This window comes from Manacus candei, unplaced genomic scaffold, assembly GCF_025592945.1.
Source record: "Manacus candei isolate 608988 ecotype Guabito, Panama unplaced genomic scaffold, ASM2559294v1 h1tg000023l, whole genome shotgun sequence".
NCBI lineage: Eukaryota > Metazoa > Chordata > Aves > Passeriformes > Pipridae > Manacus > Manacus candei.
The window spans coordinates 16,113,031-16,132,701 of record NW_026138071.1 but is presented as its reverse complement, the minus strand read 5'-3'; the positions used below and the strand labels follow the sequence as shown (position 1 = coordinate 16,132,701).

Below are 19,671 nucleotides of genomic sequence, written 5' to 3'. Positions count from 1 at the left end.
AGCAGCTATATTTCAAGTCAGAAAAAAAAGGTCAAGTCCCAAACTTAAATTATTTTGAGACTTCCAAAATCCTCCTGTCTATCATGACAGTCCACTGATCTAAGAGAATGAAACCCAGGGGGTTTTCTTTGTATTCTTACCTTCAAAACCATCATTATCTATGTCTCCTAGGTTGGCTATGGACTCTCCGAACCTCGCTGCATATGAGTCACTCCCGCTGAGCTCTATGTTCAGTTCAACCATCTTTGCTTCCTGAAGGAAAACAGAGTCAATGGCACATTACAGAGCATCTTCCAGGTGACCTGGAACATTACTCAAAATGTTAAAACTGCCTTGGTTCCCAATGTATCATCCTACCAAACTCCTTGGTGTAGAAGCAAGCATTATCAAAGATATTTCACAGTATTTAGTGTAAGAATAATAAAGAATAAGTTACTCTTTAAGAAAGAGAATACCAATGTGTTCCCACAGCAAACACCTGTTAACAGGTGCTGTTAACAGCAGCAAGCTTATATCAAAATACAGAGCCTTACTGCTCTGAGAAAACTGCACGTGCTAGAAAGGTAGTAAACAGTAGCTGCTTCAGAGCCATTGTATGTGCCTTAGTGAGTTTTAGGTATCCTGTAGTGACTTAGTTCTCTGTAAGAAAAAGTTAAGGAAAGGTTAATAGCAAGCATAAGAGAATAAATATGTATTAGTGTGGAAAGGAAGGGAAATAAGACATGAAGATAAAATTTGGAAAGCCAGACAAATTCAAAAGCACACAAAAATAGTGATTACACTGTCACTTCTGAACTCTTAGAAAGACTAAAAAGAAGCTAATTCTAATGCACGATCTGTCCAGTTACTTTATGTGCAAAACAGAGGACTACCACTCTCTTTCCTGACTGGTACCAGAAACTGCAAGCAAATTTTTCATTCCTTGTTTGTTTCTAAAGTACTTAAAAAGTTGCCCTTCACATGCTAGTTCAGTGGAAGCACAGTAATGGAGGAGAGCTTGCAAAGGGGCTGCAGGGACAGGCTGTCACCCCCTGAAGCTTCTGGGAAACAAACCCAGCCTGTCTTCAGTTCTAACACTACTGTAAGTAACTGCGTTACAGCTGACACCGCTGGCCTTTGCGGGCAGCCTACACACTCCTGCTGGGGTTGTCATCACAGTTCTACAGTTGTTTGTCCTGTATCTTGAAATATTGTATGATAATAGAGAGGAAATCTCTTCTTAGCCTGTTATATTAAAATGGCTGTGTTGCCATGTGTTTCTAAGACAAAATACTTACAGAACCTGAATTAATATAGACATAAACTCTTCCTTCTTCTCTGATGGTACTTTGCATTGGAGCACCAACTAGCAAGTCTGACAGGCCATCTGAATTCAGGTCCACAGCACAAACTGCAGCTCCAAAGTAAGAACCAAGCTGTGTGCAAGCAAGAAATCATTACTATTTTTGAATTTTGATGAACACGTGCTAGAAGTTATAAGGTGCAGAAAAGTAGTAGGAAATATTTACCTTTTTACCTCTTAGTTCAAATAGAATGTTTAGTTGCCTCTCAATGCTAAAAATGTAGGCCTAAAATGAAAAGAAAATACAAGAGGAGTTCGGCAAACTATAATCTGAAATATTTCCCTCTGCTTTCTCTACAGCACGTGCTAGAGAATCAGCAAAGCAACACACAATATCACAAGCTACAGCTATTTACTATTTCCTATCTGTACCTTTCCTTAACACCATAGTTCACATCACTGTTATCTAGATTGTTTACCCTAATTCCTTCTTTAACTTTTCTCCCAGTGAGAAGTCATACCTATTGGATACTTGTCTTTAATGTATTAATCCAAGTTGGAAAATCATGTGTGGTTTTGTGGGGCTATATTCTTCAAACCAATAGTATAGACAATCCCTTACTTTACCAGTCTGCTCCTGTTGGGGGGCCCCTCCAATTACTTCTGTACTGTCTGGTGTCAGAAAATGTCCAGCTCCAACAGCATATCCTGTAAATTAAAAATACACTATTCAGTACTGGAAATGCTATGTAGAGAAAAAAAAGTGGGAGCATGCCACATAAAAGCTGTCAACACCACAGATTATTGTGAGTCTGACATTCAGACCTCATGTAAATTAGCAACGAAAACAGAAAAGAAAGTTTTTGAAACAAAAGCAAAAGGTTAATACAAACATTAAGTTTCAGCAAGCAGAAACAAGTGCCAGAAACACTTATTTTTTCCCCAGGAACTCAATTATCTGCCATACTTTAAAAGCCAGTAAATTGCAAACACCTTCTGTTAATGCATATTCTGCAATTGTTCAGTGATTCCATGTTGTAATACAAATAAAAATGATCAAAAGTCCATTCACTGCATTGTGGAAACACTTGATTCAATTGTTACTCTGACTATTGTAACTGGACTGCAGCAAAATTAAATGTAGTGCTACTCATACGCATGTGCACGTACACACACACAGAGCACTGTAGACATAAACATAAAAATGTCAGGATTAAAGTAAAGCAAAAGCCTGATTATATATTAAGAAAACATTACATCAGCTTTTGTAAATGAATCTACGTAACAAAGCATCACTGTACGTGTAGACAGATCCTAAACAGGACCATATTTTGGTGCAGACATCCAGACATGGAATTGCAAAAGGAAAGCTAACGCCTCAACCTGTAGCTGCCCAAGTTATCCTTACTCTTTCCAGAATACATTACAGATAAGTTGAAACCGGTAAGACAGTTAACATATTCTGCTACTCTTGCATTTTCTGAATGACTGCTGATTTTCACAGCATGCAGAGAGACTAGAAAAACCATCTTGGATCAGATAAGAACAAGCCTTGAATCTTCATCTGTGAAGATAACTGTATAGAATTCAAGTTCTCATCTTTTTCTTTTCATATTTTAAGCTAAAAGAGGTGAACAAAGCAATTTATCATTTAAAGGTCAACATCTAGTTTTTATTTATTTAACAAAAAATTAAGCTTAAGTGGATGAACCTTAATTTACCTCCTCTGACATTTATTTTCTAGCTATTTTGGTTCTGCTAAAGTGTAAACATTGGTAATTCTTAAGAACTTTAAAAAAAAGCACCAAAGAGACAAAAAAATTACAGTATTCACATAGTCCTCACTTTTATTTAATGGTATCAAAATGTCTGGTGGGGGGCAGGCAAAAATCACATAATTGACCATTTAAAAGCACAGATAAATGAAATTTTATTTACAACTCCAAAATTCTCTCCTCTTTTCAGAAAACTGACAAACTTAGTAATGGTAATGTCATTTGCCATTCTCAGATTCCTAAAAGAAACTGTCTTTTACTTTGTGATTTCTTTAAGACAGTTTATTAAGTGCCTAAGGTTACTCTTTCACCAAGTTCAGCTGACGTATAAGACTGACTGACTTACATAATTCCTTTTAAAGACATCAGTTATTAATCTCCAAGATACTCTGAAGTAGTCAAGGAAATACTACTAAGAGTTATGTATTACCAGCTTCTCTTTCTAAGTTCCTTCTTTTTTCACTTGTCTGGTACATAAACAACTTATGGAAAATGTTATGATGCTTTTGCACTTCCTGCAGTCTCTAGTTTCTTAATTATTATTTTTTGATAGTTTAATGAAAACATGTAAATAAAGATGCCAAGCTTCTCAGTCCTTGCCAAAAGAAGGAGAGAATAAGTGGATAATTATGTCTAGTCATGTGCTTGAATTACACTTTCATCATAATATACTTCCACCACTTGGTAGGGATATTTTTATTCACTATTTAAGGGAGAAGTAAATTCAGATTTAAAAAAAAAATAATTTTGGTAACAGAATTAGCCCTGAAGAGGTTTTTGCCTTCAATAATTACAAAGATGGAACAGAACAAAACCTGAGGGAGATGAAGGAATGTACCTTTATGTTCTTTAAACCACATTATGTACTATTATGAGGGAACAAAGCAGAGGTTGAAGTAGCATGAAACAATGCAGAATTTAAGGTTTATCATAGCTGCTACTCTAGACACACAGATGAGCTAATGGCCCGTTTCTTCACTTTCATGTAGAAAGACCAAGTTTAAAAGGCACAGGGCTCTGCTGAGCCAACATGTACCAGGTCATTAGAGAAGTATTAGTGAAACAAACTCCAGCTGATTTCAGATCCTGGATAGCAAAGGAAACTAGGAGAGACCATAGATGTGCACAAAGGCCTTTGCTACACTCTCCCCAGCGCAGTCCTTATACAAGCCTATACCCATTTGCCTGTATCTGGCTTTTGGCTATCAATGATTTGACTCATTCATTACAGAAATTCTCATTCTTATACTTGCAGGAGCAGAAATCTGGAATGAGCTTTTTTTCCCCTAACAGGTGCAGTGTTTTTTTTGCTGTTATGGGAAAGCTGAAGCAAGCGTTCTCTGAAGTTTTTTGTTTGTCCTATGAAAAGTTAGAAATGCTACTGGTTGACCCTGGCGATCTGCATGTCTGAGTACCTTTGACCACCCAGCATCTCTTTCGTTTGACTTTTCTGCAGAGTCCATCTGCAGCCTTTGCAAGGCTCAGTACTGAATTGTTAACACTGAAGTGTTAGTTAGCCATTTTGTATTTCATAATAGCTATTTCATAACATATGCCTACTTCCTATTGTCAAAGGAGTAGAATTAGAAACAGGAAATGTTTATCCATGAGAACCGGATCTATGAATGGGAAAGTGCAATGGTCACAAGCAAAAATAAGGGGAGTTTAGGAAGGACAGACGAGCTTTTCTTAGTGTGTGGTGAGAAGACTGAAGCTGCTGATGGTTTTTGGTATAAACCTTTCCAAATGGTAGCACTAAATTCAGCTAATTACTTGGATACAGGTACATGAGTAGGCACCTCATGGCCTTCTTTGCAGACATTCATAGATAAGGTTTGCCTTCCCACATATCCAGACCAAGATAGAGTTGGAACAAAAAAGAAAAAAATCACAATTGCAGGCAAGTTTGTCTCTAAAGATCATAGCATACTTCCCCTTATTGACAATGCAATTAAGGCTTGCTTGCAGCTTTCACTGTAACAAACTTGCCATATTTCTGGTATATGTGAAAGCATTGTCTTTTTCCATGAAAGTCCGTGGCAGCATTTCAGATGTAAGAGTGAAGTGCAAACCATTGCTAAGCAGAAGCATATCTCTACCTTCTAAATCAAGAAATGATTAAAATTCAGTGGAGAGATGATAATAACAGAAATCCAATGTTTGAGAAGTTTACTTGTAAAAAGAACAGAGAGGAAGTCTTATAATAAAATAATATTTAACAAAATCAGAACATTTTTAGAACTGTCACTTCTGGGATTAATAATGAAAGTACTGAAAAATCACTGTGCACTCACTTCAAGACCACCTCTTTAGCTTATATTTTTGTACAGCATAACATATTTTAAGTACCTAGATAACTGCCAAATTTCACTTGGTTATTTGAATCTGTATAAGCATGGATTGTATTCGCAGTTGTATTGTATACAAAAACAGAACCAGTCCAATAAAAGGATCCAGGGGCTCCCATTATAATTAAGTCCTAAAAGAAAAGTAAAACAAAGCCATGTTATTGACATTTAAATATTCAGGAAAATAAGCAAAACAAATCAAATGCTTTTCTTTTGATCTCCTTTGAATTCTACAAAATATTACTGGAGATGCATCTGGCTCAGTGCTGGGGTTCACCACTAGATTACAGGCAATATTTTCCAGAGTTTCTAAAAATACGGTTATTAAAAGCTTTGAGCTGTGACAACAAAACAGAGCAACAAACAGGATATTCTCTTCTCAAAAGAGTTTTTTCAAAATTATAATCTTAGGGTGGAATGGAGATTAAATAATATAGAATATGACTCTGTAAAGCAAGAATGTAAGCATTGAGTGTTACTATTACATCAAACAGATTAAAGAGAATAATAAAACTTCATGCTCTTTTTCCAGATGAAAAGTAACTTTAGATTTAGTACGATATAGAAGTATTCTTGGGAATAAAAAGTAAAGGTCTTATTTGCAAATCTTAACAATGTTCAATTTAAAAGAAATTAGACACGTGATTTTTCCCTCCCACAGTAAAAGACAGTGTTGATGTTTGCATTTACATGTACACTTTAATATATGTATACATATAAATAAATATATAAATAGAGAGAAGTTTGGTATCTTTAGCACACACCTCAATATAAAAACTAGAAATTCCAGCCTGGCATGACCCATAGTTTTCTCCAAACTTTCGTGCAAAATCTGTGAATGGGCAAGAAATATTAAAAAGGATGAGAAGCATGTAGTTTCAGACCTTTTTACCAGGTCTTCAACAGAACTTAGAAAACAAAAACCTCCCCCGCTCCCTCCCACAAAAAAAAAAAAGAAGTTGGTTTTCAGTTGTGTAAGAAAACTAAAACCACCAGTTTCCACTATAGCCTTTAGCTGCAATACAGTATTGTAACAAACTCAAAGGACTATGTAGCACTTGATCACACCTGCCTTTGAAATATTGTGACTTTAAAGACTATACCCTTCTTTTAAAATTGAATGAAACAGCACTAATAGTTTGAGCACCACATCTGGATAAACTTAACTCTTCCACTCCGTAATACAGGTGTAATCTGACTGACAGGCTTATGTATCTTCATAGGAGTTGCCCTGATGCTCCTCTAGTGATATGAAGGGCTTGTGTTATGGCTGACTTAGACATACTGATATCTATCATCCTTAGCAGTTCTGTTTACATCCAACACTGTTTTCCTGCAATTCTTTGCTAACTGCCTTCCATCAGGGTTCCCTTCATCTCCTGCATGGATTTGTACACTTAAAGTATCCAAAGATAAAAGCATGATTTCACCAATGCCTGTAAGTCTCCAAAGCCAGCAGTGGGACATTTGATGGCATTACTCTGTCTGCACAGAAAGCCCAGACTGCCAGCTGATCCTTGCACTGGCAAGGCACAGGGTCATGAGACCATTCTCCTGGATGAGAGGTAGAGATAGGGAAGGCATGGATGGAGTCACTTGATATCTTCAGGTCTTGACTCTTACTCTGGCCCTGGAATCTTCAGAGGAAGGACCACTGAAGGTCTCATGCCACAGCAGCATCCTCGCCAGAAGGCAAGTAAGGAACAGGGACATGCACTGTGAGGAGGCACCACAGCATCTTTGTATCAAAGGCTAAGGAGCAGATGGCAACAATCACTTGCAGGTATTTCTGCTGCTCTGCTGTGTGACTCTCCTGAGCAGAGAACACAAATGACAAGAGTAAAGGAAGGGAGGATGACCTCTACTGGCCTGTTTTTGAGAAGGGCATGCCCTTCAGTGATCCAGTCCAGGGAGCCAGTATTTCAAAGCCCTGCTTCAACTAATTTTTTGCCTGTTGAAAGCAATTTTTCTTGAAGTGATAAACATCTTGCTAATAAATTTGCATGATAAGCTGGGCTCATATCATCAGAACTCAATCTTCAAACGTTTGCTGCAGAATCCTGCTCAGAGCAACACGTGCTCTTCACAAACTCCACATCATCCTTCCCCATGAAAGGATCCAAGCATTCTGCTTACCGATATAGCAGGGGCATATTCTTCTGCTCAGTTCAGTTCGAAAGTCAGAAGAGATGGCAAAACAAATACCGTGTGGGAGCTTGTGTTCATTTTTCACGTAAAATATATTTTTCCATCTATGTCCACAAGCCTATGGATATAAAACAAACATGACATTTGACATGGAAGCATAAGGAAGGTGAATGCAGTCTGACAAACAGACGCGCAGATCCAGTGGTTAATACGTACAACGATAGATCCATTTTCTTTTGGCTGCCTTGACAAGCTGACACCCAGCCACTCATTATCACGCTCTTCCAAACAAGTCTTCCCACAGGGTTCTCCTCTGGGGTCGCCTAGGATACAAAGACCAATGCTCTGAGCAGAGGGACAAGGTGAAGAGCCACGTGGTAAGTATGAGAACTCCATGGGAACATTGCTATAATTTGGATTTGGTGGATGTGATCTTTTGTCTCTGTCTTACATAGGTCATGTAGACTTTTTACTTTCTTCTTGAACAAAGGTACAATTGCACATAGCCAAAGGGATCATACTGGTTCTGAACAAGATAGGTTGGCAGTGAGGATCATTATGAAGATAGAAAGTGACATTACATTCAATTTTGGTAAAGGGCTGGTTTGTAAGTATTCTTCAGCCTAAAAATTCATAAGAAACACATGTAATACCCATGAGTGCTACCTAAAATCTAGCCTAAAGCAAGCATCTACCCAACTATGTTTCTATTGGAAGCAGACCTTAAAACAATCTCTACTGCTAATGGCTGTCAAATAAAGGGTGTATAACTGCAACGTCTATTGGGGATGTCAGATCACTACATATGTATGTCCTGTGTACTCCTTGCACTGTTGCAATTACTTAGCAGCAGCTCTTTGTATTTGTTCTTAAGGAGAGTAGTTTTTTAAAATGTTAGAGAACATACTGAAATTTCTTCTAACTCCACCTTCTCCTCGTTCCCCCCCCAAAAGGTTACAGTATTGCCAAGTTAGCAAATATTTGCTTTCTTCTGGAAAGCAGTAGTGATACCCATGATAAAGAGAAGCTACACATTTATTCTAAGTTATACAAAGCTTTTCATTTGTAAGATGTTTGCATAAATAAGCACTAATCAAATTATTGAATTGGTATTTTCCATGCATCAACATGACAGTTTAGGAAAAAACCTTCCTCTAAAATAAGGAAACACATTATGTCACTTGAACAAGCTCTTTTGTATAATTTTAAAGACTTTCCCAGATTCAATTCAGTTACTAGTGAACTCAAAACTTTTGAGGTTTAAGGGGTTTACCGAGAAGAGGGCTGGATACATTGTTTTTGTGGAAAAAAAAAAACCTTTAAATCACCCTCCCTCTCCACAAAAAACCAACCAACCAACCAAAAAAAAAAACCCCAAAAACCAAAAACCCAAACAAAACAACTGTGCTCACAGTAGAGCTGAAATTTATTACTGTCCAATGCATTAGAGAGTTTATATGAATACACTCCTAATTTAGTGGACTTGTTCACTTTACAGGACATAAACCTGGACAATATTGATTAAGTATGGAAACAGAATAAAGGGATACACCTAATCTATTCAGTAAGCAGAAAGATGAGAGACTGTGGGGTTTGCTACATATATTCTCATATATGTAGCAACTGACTTAGATAATTTTATACTTAGGATGTCATGGACTTTTTGATAGAAAATATCAGGTTAATGGAATCCAGATAATTCTTCATCAAACATTTGTAGGAGTAAGACCTAGCAACCATCCTTATCTCAGAGCTTGTTCCCTACTGTTTTATGACAGGCCTAGCCATTGACATTTTTCTGAAGAAAGTGTTGGAGCCTTGCTTTCTCCTACTCCCATACTACCCCTCCACTTTTTCTAAACATCACGCTTTCTCCCTGCCTGGATAGGGACACCAGTAATGCAGTCCAGAACACCTCACGATACTGCAGAAAGGATGACATACCCTGCATACAACTGTACTCTACCTTCTTCCAAAAACAACACTCTTCACAGGGTCAAGAGGCACCTGACCCTCTCCTTCATCTCTTCTTTACTACTTCCTCCAGCATGTGCCTTGCCCTAAGACATCGAGGAAATAGTATGCAAAATCCAAGTAAACAGGAAACGACCTTAGTACTCAAAATAACATCAAATTCAATTGTCTTTGGGCTAAGAGATTTTATATTATCATAATTTAATAATTCCTCTAGGTCACCTAGGGAATTAACATGTGGAGTCCTTCCAAGACAAGCACAAATTAAAATCCACTTTTAAAATCTACTAAAAAGAAGTTGATTTTTCTGCAAATTCTCTGTTTCTGAGGAATAAGTGATAAACTTCCAAATTATCCTTCTTGGCTAATGTCAGTGAACTTCCATGTACTGAATACCACTTTTCAAAACAAGTTTGGAATTTAGTTTTGGAATTTTATTTTGGAGCTATGTCATATAAAACTTCTCACTTCCTAAGGGAGACATTTCCATAGTTTGCATGAATTATAGAGCATGTTAATATGATTGAAACCTCCTCAGAAAACAAAACTCCATTACACTCCCATGTGTAATGTCCCATCCTCCTTTAAATCACAAAAGGCACTTCTGTAAATCCCTTCTAGCAATGCGTTCCATCCTCTTATGACAATGACTTTCCTGGGACTTACTTCATATGCGCATTTGCAGGAGATGGAAGAAGTAGAGAAGACCAGGGTAATAAATTTAAACCTCAAGAGGCTGAGACTTTTTATCATTAAATCAAATAGAACCAGACAAGGATGACTGAGAGATGAGGAAGTTTGGCTTGTCTCAGTACTTCAGTCCTGTGCCTGTTTCAGAGGTTTGTAACGAGAAAAATCACCACCATTCATGTTCATTGGATTGTATTCCCCCTTTCCCTGGCTCCAGTGTAAGTTGACTCAGGATCACTTTGGCCTTCTGCTGACCTGCTGCCTTATGTCTCCTTTCTTTCTCTGACTGGCAAGTATTCAACCACCTTGAAAATTACAGGCCTTTGTGGGAGAGAGAAGTGTGAGCTTGACATCCCAGACACCATGATGAGTCCCTGCTCAGGGTATGACATTATAAAAGCTTTATCAAATGAAAAAATTCAGTATTCTGCACAAGCAACAGAGCAGTACTGCATAAGCTCAAGAGGACATAGCAGCTTGGTTGCCTCAGGGAAAAGGAACATGTGCTGTCATAAAGTCACTGAGAAATAAGTAATTGCCCAGCCTATGTACATCACACAGCTGGATGATACACTTCTGCTATAATCCCCACTGAATGCATCCACAGAAACACTACAATTACATATAAATAAGGTCACAACTTATAAAGCCACTTCTAGCTTTGGCCTCAAGGACTATAATACAGATGTTTGCAATGTCATCTGAGAAACCAGTTTTACATAACTTGCTCCAATGTTTTCCATGTCCAACAGCTTCCCATGATCCTTTTTATCCTCCAATAACTCCTCTGGTCCAATTGCTAACTGATGAAAACTGTGAAGTCTACTGCAAAGACAGTAAGCCTTCTGATATCCTGCTCTGAGATGTCAGGGCCTCATCAGTCTCTCTTTCACTTGCCCAGGGAAATTCTCTCTCTTTTCATAGATCTGATAGGTCTTATGCCTCTTACATCTCTCAAATGACTTTTACCCAAAATATTTTCAAGTGACACCAGTTTCTATACCTCTACATCAGACTTAGGTCCAGAAGGTCCCATGTTCCTTGGAACAGTATGGCTCTTTGAAAGGAGATCACTGGCAGGGTATGAGCAATGCAAGTGAGATAAAAAAGCCAAGCTATCAAAAGCCAAACTTACTGAAATCAATATTGAACAAACACAGGTCAGTCCTTTGGGGAAAACCATTAACTGTTTGCTTTTCCCTTGTAATGATTCAGCTGGGGGAGCTAGAGGGCAATTTGTTCATAGGTTAATTACAGCAGAGCCTTAAAGGAAGGGTGCAAGACTGTAACAGCAGGCAGAGCTTTCTGGCCTCATGTTAAACTGCATGCACTGAATTTACTGTATACATTTGTAGTTAAAACTATTTTTTTTAGACTGGGTGGTAAATTGCATAAATTGTTTTCTATATATTTTAGCCAGCAACTTACACTGTTACAAATCTGAGAGCAATGTTGTTGAAAAGTTTCTGTAATGTTTTGTAAGTCCAAAATGCAATAGGTCAAAACGTCTAAAGAATTTTGTGTAAATTCCTCTACATTAATCCGTGACTACCCCAAACTAATATGGGCAGGGACTCAAAATTCAAGACTAAAAGATAGACAGTAAGTGCTCCAAGTAATAAACTGAACTTGAAGCACTGTATTTTGTACTTGTGCCTAGGGTTTGATTACAAGTCTCTGCATCTAACATAAGCCATTATTTAAAAATACTAAGAAAGCAAATAAATCTGCAGAATAGAACACTTGACACCCTAGCCAGAAGTTAGAATCGGAAAAGAAACTCTCAAAACTCCTTAATTTATCAGTCAGAGAGAGATTTAAAAGTGCCAATGAGGGGCTGGAAAGACAAAGACTTGCTAGTTATCTCATGGCAGTATATTTCATGGCTCCTTTTGGCTCTTAAACCAGGCCAGGCCCCTGCAACACCTTGAACAACATGAAAATTCTCTGAAGTATGTCTGGATGAGTTATCTCAGATACTGTGATGACTGCAGCAGAAGTCTATTCCCAGCAACTCTTTTGCTACTAAGAAAGCAGATAGAAACATGTGACATAAAAAAATACAACAGCAGTTTTGTGTGATCGGAGGCTTTGTAATTTTGCATGTATCCTACATTAATTAGTTATGCCAGTTTCAAGGCTACTTTAGTAAAATGTAGCAACAAAGTGGTTTAACACATTTATGTCTCTAAGTAATTCACATCTATTCGTTACAGAGGCCCAACATTTGGAAAGCCACTTCTATTGCCTGTTGTCACCTCTACATTTCTATGACTTATAATTAGAAACTTACTATCTCAAAGATTCTTTTCCTAGAAAGAAACGTGAATTCAAATATTTAAGAGAAAGAGAGAAGCAGTTCTCAATGCGCCCGTCCAGCAATGTCCTCACATATTTTTCAAAGAAAATGACCCTGTTTTATAAGATCAAAACCCAAACTTGGCACTAGCAAAAATCCAAGAAGAAAAACTGAGGAGGTCACTGACTTAAAGACTCAGCATTGATAAAACCATTATATCCAAAACTTGTTGACAGCCTGAATGAGTCAGACAAGAGATAATTAAGTTCAGCTTTGTAATTGTAAGTTCCCTTCTGTATTTCTGTGACTGCTCAGCAGGACGGCAGAGGCTTAACCACCCTCAAATACTATCCCACTTCATTTACATCCCATGCACCACAGCTGCCTTTGGCTTCTTCATTGACCTCATTGACCTGTTTTACAATACAGCGCTTCTTTTCAGTATCTATTTATCCTCAGAAATACTATAGATGAAACTTGGCAATGTAAAGATGTCATCTAGTATTAATGGAAACCTACAATTTGGAAAAATCTGGTGTGGTACCACCAGTTTTTAAAGAAGTGTAGGATAGAACAGTAAACTACATTGTGTAACCTGCAGCCTCTAAAGTTGGAAATAGAGGCCATGTTAAACTGGAACCACATAAACATTTTCATACGTCTGTTGCATCATTTCATTTAGAATCCCCTAAGCTATTGAGGAAAAATCCATCAAATTACTTCTTTAGAGCTTTTGTTTCTCCACTGGCTAAATGAGTAAGTTGAGAAGTACAGCAGATGTATGTAGTTTTGAAAGAACCTGAAACTTTCAATCCTTCCTTTCCTTCCCCCACACTGTGAAGGACTATTTTAACCTCCAATCCAGGAGTAGGGGTTTATTGCCTCCTAGTACATGCTATTTCACCACTTTAGTTGACCTTTTTGCCTTTTTGCAAGCCTCCTCTTACAAACAAGCAGTTGGAGAAAAAAAGCTCTTTGTTATATATAACTTTTCAATTGATCTAATACTGGAATGAAATTACTCAGAATGAAATTACCCACAACTATTTGGGCTGGTGGAAGCTTTATTTCTGTTCTTCCTAGTAACAACTGCTTGTCTTTTCTTCATGTGACTACAAGAAAAGCACCACTGACGTATCTTAGGTTTTTGTAGCTCCGTTACAAAAAATAACTTCTATTCGTAGTAAAATAAAATAGGTAGAACCTATCAGTTCTAAGCTTTATGCACAGACATGTAGAACTGTTTTAACTGGTTTAACATTTTCGTCATGGAATGCTGCGTTCTGCCCTGAAGGCCCATAGGTCATGGCGCGCAATTTGAAAGCTCCTTCTCACACTTCTTATCCTTATTGGGCGGCGCAGTCACAGTTCTAACGGATCCAATGGCCTCAGTCACAGCAGGACAGGAAGTTCAGGAAACTTTCTATGCATAGCAGAAGGATAGAATGAATAGCACTGTATGCAAGGGTGACAGGAAGAGAGCCTAAAGTAACTCACACGTGTTCATGTTAACCCATTGCAAAGTCTTCTCCTTTTTAACAAGTATCAAACACTTGGAAGTTGGATAAGTGCATCCAGTTACATCTCCAAACTATGGAGGCTGCCGAGGTGGAGAGGAGTTAGGTTAAATGCAGTAGCTAGAAAAACTGATTTGGTAAATATTAGCTTTGTTCCCCTGAAACTCAACAAATCTGCAAGCAGGGAGAACCCATCTGGCAAGACAAGTGTGGTTCAGGGTTACTTTAGGGTGACTTCTATGAAGGGAAGGCTTTGAAGAAGAAAAGATGATTCAGGTACATACTTCTACTCCTCCATTCCTGAGCTAATTGCATCCGGCCCCTGCTCCGAAAGTTGCACTAGGTCTCTCGAGCAGTAGGGGACTCGGATCGAGCCTCTCACGGCACTTTTGACCCGTGCGCTCAAAGGTGCGAAACATGGCTGTGGGAACGGGCGCTGTCACACCCAACTTCTCCCAAGCGAGTTCTGGTGCATGTTTTCTGTCTTGGTGCCGCCGTTACTGCCCTTTGGCAATAGCGCTTTAGCAAGAGGTAAACCCCAGTTTAACCCGGGGAGGACCCGGCACAACCCGTCCGCAAGGCAGCGGCGGAGGAGCCGCGGTGCGCGCAGGGCGGCGGGCACCGACCCTCCCCGTCCCGTCCCATCCCGCCGGCAGCGGGATGCCTGCTGCCCGCCCCGCGCCGGCCAGGGGCTCCCCGCCCACGACTCACCCAACTGGAGCTGCTCGCACTGCCCGTGGGGGTTCCCGCCGATCCGGCACCGAAAAATGGCCCCGGGGTTGACCACCGAGGTGTTGGCGGGCCAGGTGGCCCGGGGCGCGCCCGCCACCAGCCTGCGGGGCAGAGACGGCAGCGTTAGGAGCCGCGGCCGCGAAAAAGCGCGACGGGCCTCCGCGGGGGCGGCCCGGCCGGGGACTCACCATCGCTCCTCGCCGTGGCGGTGCAGGAGAACCGAGTAGCCGAAGAGGGTCCCGTTGCCCCCGCGGAAGAGCAGCGCGTGCCGGGTGTCCAAGTTGTAGGGCCGCGCCGTCGGCAGGCACTGCCACAGCAGGAGCAGCGGGGCGGCCCAGCCCGCAGCCCCCCGCGCCCTCCCGCAGCTCCGCATGGCTCCGGCCGGCTAGCGGCACACGGGCGCCCGGCGCCGGCTCCCTCTTCTCTCCGCTCCTCGCTCGGCGAGAGGGCAGCGCCGCGCCCCGCCCTGCCTTGCCCTGCCCTCCCCTGCCCTGCCCTGGGACGCCCCGCGCTGCCTGCGCTGCCTCTGCTGCCGCGGTGGCCGGGGCGGCCTCCCCGCTGCTCGAGGTGGGGGTGTCCCCTCCGGATGGGGGAGTCGCACGGCCGCGCCGCCGCCTCCTCCCGCGCTGCCGCAGCCCCTCTCCCTCCCCAGGCGGCGGGGGTCGGGTTTCTCCCCGCCCCGTCTGCGCCCAAGGTGGGCGAGCGGAAGGGGCACGGCTCCTGGGACCCCGCGTCCTCGGGCAGAGCACGGCCCCGTGGGACACTGCCATCCCGACCCCGGCGGGACAGAGAGGGGGGCAGCTCCTCTCGCTTCACCTCGGTACACTGGCCCGTGTGCCAGGCTGGCGGAGAGGAAGGGAGAGCCGGAAAGCTTGTCCTGAAATCTCCCTCCGCACACCGACCAGGCAGCTCCCCCCAACAGGACCGTTTTCTGGGAACGGAACTGTGGAGAGGATTGAGTTTTCCTATCAGATTTAGGAAAAAATTCCAATACCCCTGTGCTCTAAGCCTTCCCCCACTGTCACCGTGCTGAGGGGGTCTTTCTTGCCCTCCCCCGGTGGGGGGTATTTTACTCCTGAAACCAGTGCCACAGCAGCAGAGTACAGTCAGCCTTGCTTACCCATATTGCACAAGATTGCTCACTGCTGATGGCTCCTTCCTTCTGGATGGGATGAAATTGCTTCTTTTGTGTTTTAGAGTAACTTTTTCACGTTCCTGTTCAGCTCTTCAGTTGCTGACAAAGTTACCAGCCATGTCTTAAGACAGCATGGGAACAAAGGAAAATGAGCACTGTGGAAGAGATCTGGTATTTAGCAGGCCTTGGAAGGGCTCCCTTGGTCTTAGTGAGGAGCTTTACTGTGCATGTTTTCATCAGATCAGTCACTGACTCTTGATTTAGCTCACACTGAAGTGTGTGCATCCTGATATCGAGTCTTTTACTTCTATGTGCAAACCTTGCCTCATTGAAGTCCTTTGAATACCAGGGCTTCCCTGTTGCTATAATTCCTATATATGGATAACCTATCCATACGTATAATGGTATTTTGAACCTAAGGAACAAGAATGGAAGTACTTCTTCAAAATGAAAGTTTAGTTACAAAGAGTTCTTATTGTATCTGGAATAGAATCCAGTATGATTGCAACTATTGAATATTATACACAGTGGAAATTAACTGGGAGATGGCAGACTACCATCCTCTAATGGAAATTCAGAACATGTCATTTTAAGCTGCTTGGAATTAAACCCCTCCCCCCTTTCATTTCCATTCAGTTGGTAGAAGTGTGGAAAGTTCAACACTTCTGCAAAATGCTGAGCAACTACCAGAGCCATTGCAGCCAATGCACTGAACCAATGCAGGAGTGAGACATCTTGTCTTCCTAAGTGCATGCAGATGTGTAGCTCCTGGAATGAGATCAGCACACTGCAAGATCTGATAGTCAGTCAGTCAGTCAGCAGTGTATCTTTTTCCAAGTCCTCATCTCTAGAGCCATCAGAAGGCTTCCCTGGATGACATTGATGTGGAGCAATGACTGTTTCATGTAAAGGAGTCAAACAGCTTCTCAGCTGCTATTCATCTTCCTTCCAACTACTGACATCAAAGGAGTTAAAACAATCAACAGCAGCTGTAAATCTGCATTTCTACCACTGAAGTTTTCACCCTCATTTTCAAAGCAGCAAAACAAGCATGATTCAAAACTGAAATGCTAAATTGTGGTTTAGTTGGTGAGAAATTGTAACGTGGTTGCACCACCACCCCAACAATTTAGCCAGTTCTGAGTGACTTACAGGCTTTTCTGCAAGAGATTGTTACAGTTCCTGGATTTGTTTCTTAATTAATAACAAAAATGGACAAAAAGCTCTATGCCTTGAATGACAGACAAGGGAACAGTTTTCCAGACTCCTTTTCCCTTGCAAGTTTATGTCTTAAACAGCTCTGCTCTTTCTACTCTTTCTCAAGACCAGTCTTAAATCTATCGCTTTACAGAAAGCTGATGCAGGAACCATGCAACGGAGTTTGAGGGATCTCTTTGCGGCTGTGTTTCTAAGCATTTGGGTGAACCCACCCTAAACCTCAATTAGATGACTTGTTTCTCACACTTGGCGTTGTAGCTTATCAATGAGTATGGTATAGGTGAGGGGTAAATGTGTGCAAGCTGCTTATGGCACTCAGAGAAATTACAGCTTCTTGAGATCTGTACTACTGGGAGAGTTTAGGAAACGAAAGACACTGCTGAAAGTTGTAGGGACTTTGTAGAACCTCCAGTCTAATGGCTCCTGGACTGCTCAAGAGGGTGTTGAGATGGTGGCAGGGTTCCTAGCTGACAGGAAAAGGTAGATTATGGGATTCAGTTACTGACATGTAAATAGCTGATTGTCAGCTATGATACGAAGTTGAGAATTGTTTTGTACCCCACCTGTCAGGATGAAACAGTTCTGTTGTCTCATAGACTTTGCTAGAGTGAATGTGATCATGATCCACTGGGCATCAATAAAATAATTGGAAGATGAATCTATTGGAGAGTGAGAAATCTATATTTTGAGAAATATCTGAGGTTTTTAGTACCTCAGATGCATATGCAGGTGGAGGACCAGTCAGAGAGCAAAATCAGTGCAAACTGACAATATGGAGTAATAGAGACAAAACCTGGGTTTTATTAGGAATTAGGAGAACTTGCAGAAAAGGTGGAACCAACACTGGCAGCCAGGTACCTATATTTACAGATAATAAAATATATATATATATATATATATATATATATATAAAGTTACCCTGAAACAATAAAAATAAATTCTTCCCAAAACATCTTGCCACTATACAATCAGAACAGCACATCTCCCACAGTTGTCTGTGAATTAACAGCACTAGAAGCAAAATATCACAGTGACTTGCTCTGGTGATTGTCATTGGTTCACCATCTAAGGCAATTTCAGAGGAGCCATTGGAATTAAACATATTGGTCCACAGTTTGGTAGAAGTTTTATAGCCCATGCGTACACTTTGTCTGACTGCCCTCATCTCTGACTGCTCATTCTTAATTCATACTGCTGCCTCTGTTACCCTCATCCTGTTCAGTACCAGAGCGGTGAACCAGATCAGAGAAGTGATCTGGGTTAAAAATAATCCAGCAAAAAACCCCAAACCTAGGTCAGATTTGTAGCTTGTATGTGTGGCTGGCCAGCTGTATTGGTTGTATAAGCAGGGTGGTTTAAACCAATACTGCAGCTTCAGGAGCTTTCTCAGGTAACAGCCTTAACTTTCTAGAAGTAGCAAGAGTCTGGAAAATTAAAACATACACATTTGCCTTAAAATGGAGCAGAAATCCATTTCCCCAGCATTGCTCTCAAGGATCACTGGAGCTCAAGAACCTTTGTCCAAATACTCTTCTGCCTCGGTCCTAAGGGGTCCAACTTTAAAAAAACTATATTAGAGTAAAATGGAATTACTGGTCCATAAATGTCAACATACAACATCATGTGAATAAGGTAACCATACCTTGGTTACCTATGAAAGATCATATACGGTCCTTCAAGATTTAATATTTCAAATGCAATTATGAGGTGGTAACTATTACTGAGATTTTGATTTGTTAGTTTTTGCATTTGGGAGGAGTATGAGAGAAAGTTGCTGGGAAAACATAACAAACAAAAAATTTGCTTTCCCCATAGCTGTTCGGTTTGGGAAAAGCAGTGGTTTGGGTCTTTAATCACTCTGTCAACATTGTTTACCTCTAATACATGCCCTTGCTGGTGAGAAGAAGGGAAAGAAAATCACTGTAGGAAGAACATAGCGATTCTGAAAGTCTGTCATTAGCTTTCTTCTGTGGAATCTATACTACTCCGGTTTTGATTCCCTAATTTGGAAGGCATTTGTATTAAATTAGGTCCTGTGTGTGGGCTGGTGTTGAGTAACTGATCACATGACTGCTTTTGCTCTGTTGCAAACACATGAAAGCACATGATCCTAAAAATCTTCATGGATATTCCCGCTTTCAGCTGTGTCTGTCCTTGCTCTCCTGTGTGTCATGTAAGCCCACTGCTGCTTATGAAAGACTGCCTCCAAATCTACTCTCAATTAGAAATAAAAACAATCAGTGGATGTGTTCCTGTTCCTTATTAGACAGAGTTGAAAGTTTTATTTTTAAATTGTCTAAATACTTAAATACAGGTATTTTAAATTTCAAATTTCTAAACCTTTGTGATTTACCAAAACATGGGAAATCTAGGGTTTTGGTCAGACCATAACTATGTCTTGTTTTTCCTGTAAGCTTCCCTCCGGACACCCCGCAACAATGGCAGTGGGCCATTAAGTCTATTATTCGTATGCTGTCATCTGAGAAATTATAGAAGGCAAATACACTTTTACACTTACCCCTAAGGTTCTCTTCAAGAAACTTCATCTTCTTT

General features: G+C 40.7%; 1 protein-coding gene across 1 annotated transcript in view; it reads right to left on the bottom strand.

Moving 5' to 3' along the window:
- Window positions 1–15,189, bottom strand: part of ITGA4 (integrin subunit alpha 4) — a 37,185-nt gene extending 21,996 nt beyond the window's left edge. Inside the window, exons 1-10 of the mRNA XM_051787962.1 lie at window positions 14,954–15,189; window positions 14,745–14,866; window positions 7,770–7,876; window positions 7,542–7,671; window positions 6,170–6,237; window positions 5,407–5,536; window positions 1,905–1,990; window positions 1,509–1,568; window positions 1,278–1,415; window positions 141–252 (exon numbers count right to left, since the gene is read on the bottom strand). Coding sequence (XP_051643922.1) covers window positions 141–252; window positions 1,278–1,415; window positions 1,509–1,568; window positions 1,905–1,990; window positions 5,407–5,536; window positions 6,170–6,237; window positions 7,542–7,671; window positions 7,770–7,876; window positions 14,745–14,866; window positions 14,954–15,138 — 1,138 coding nt within the window. The 5' untranslated portion in view covers window positions 15,139–15,189. The remainder of the gene's footprint in view (window positions 1–140; window positions 253–1,277; window positions 1,416–1,508; window positions 1,569–1,904; window positions 1,991–5,406; window positions 5,537–6,169; window positions 6,238–7,541; window positions 7,672–7,769; window positions 7,877–14,744; window positions 14,867–14,953) is intronic.
- Between the last annotated feature and the right edge of the window lie 4,482 nt (window positions 15,190–19,671).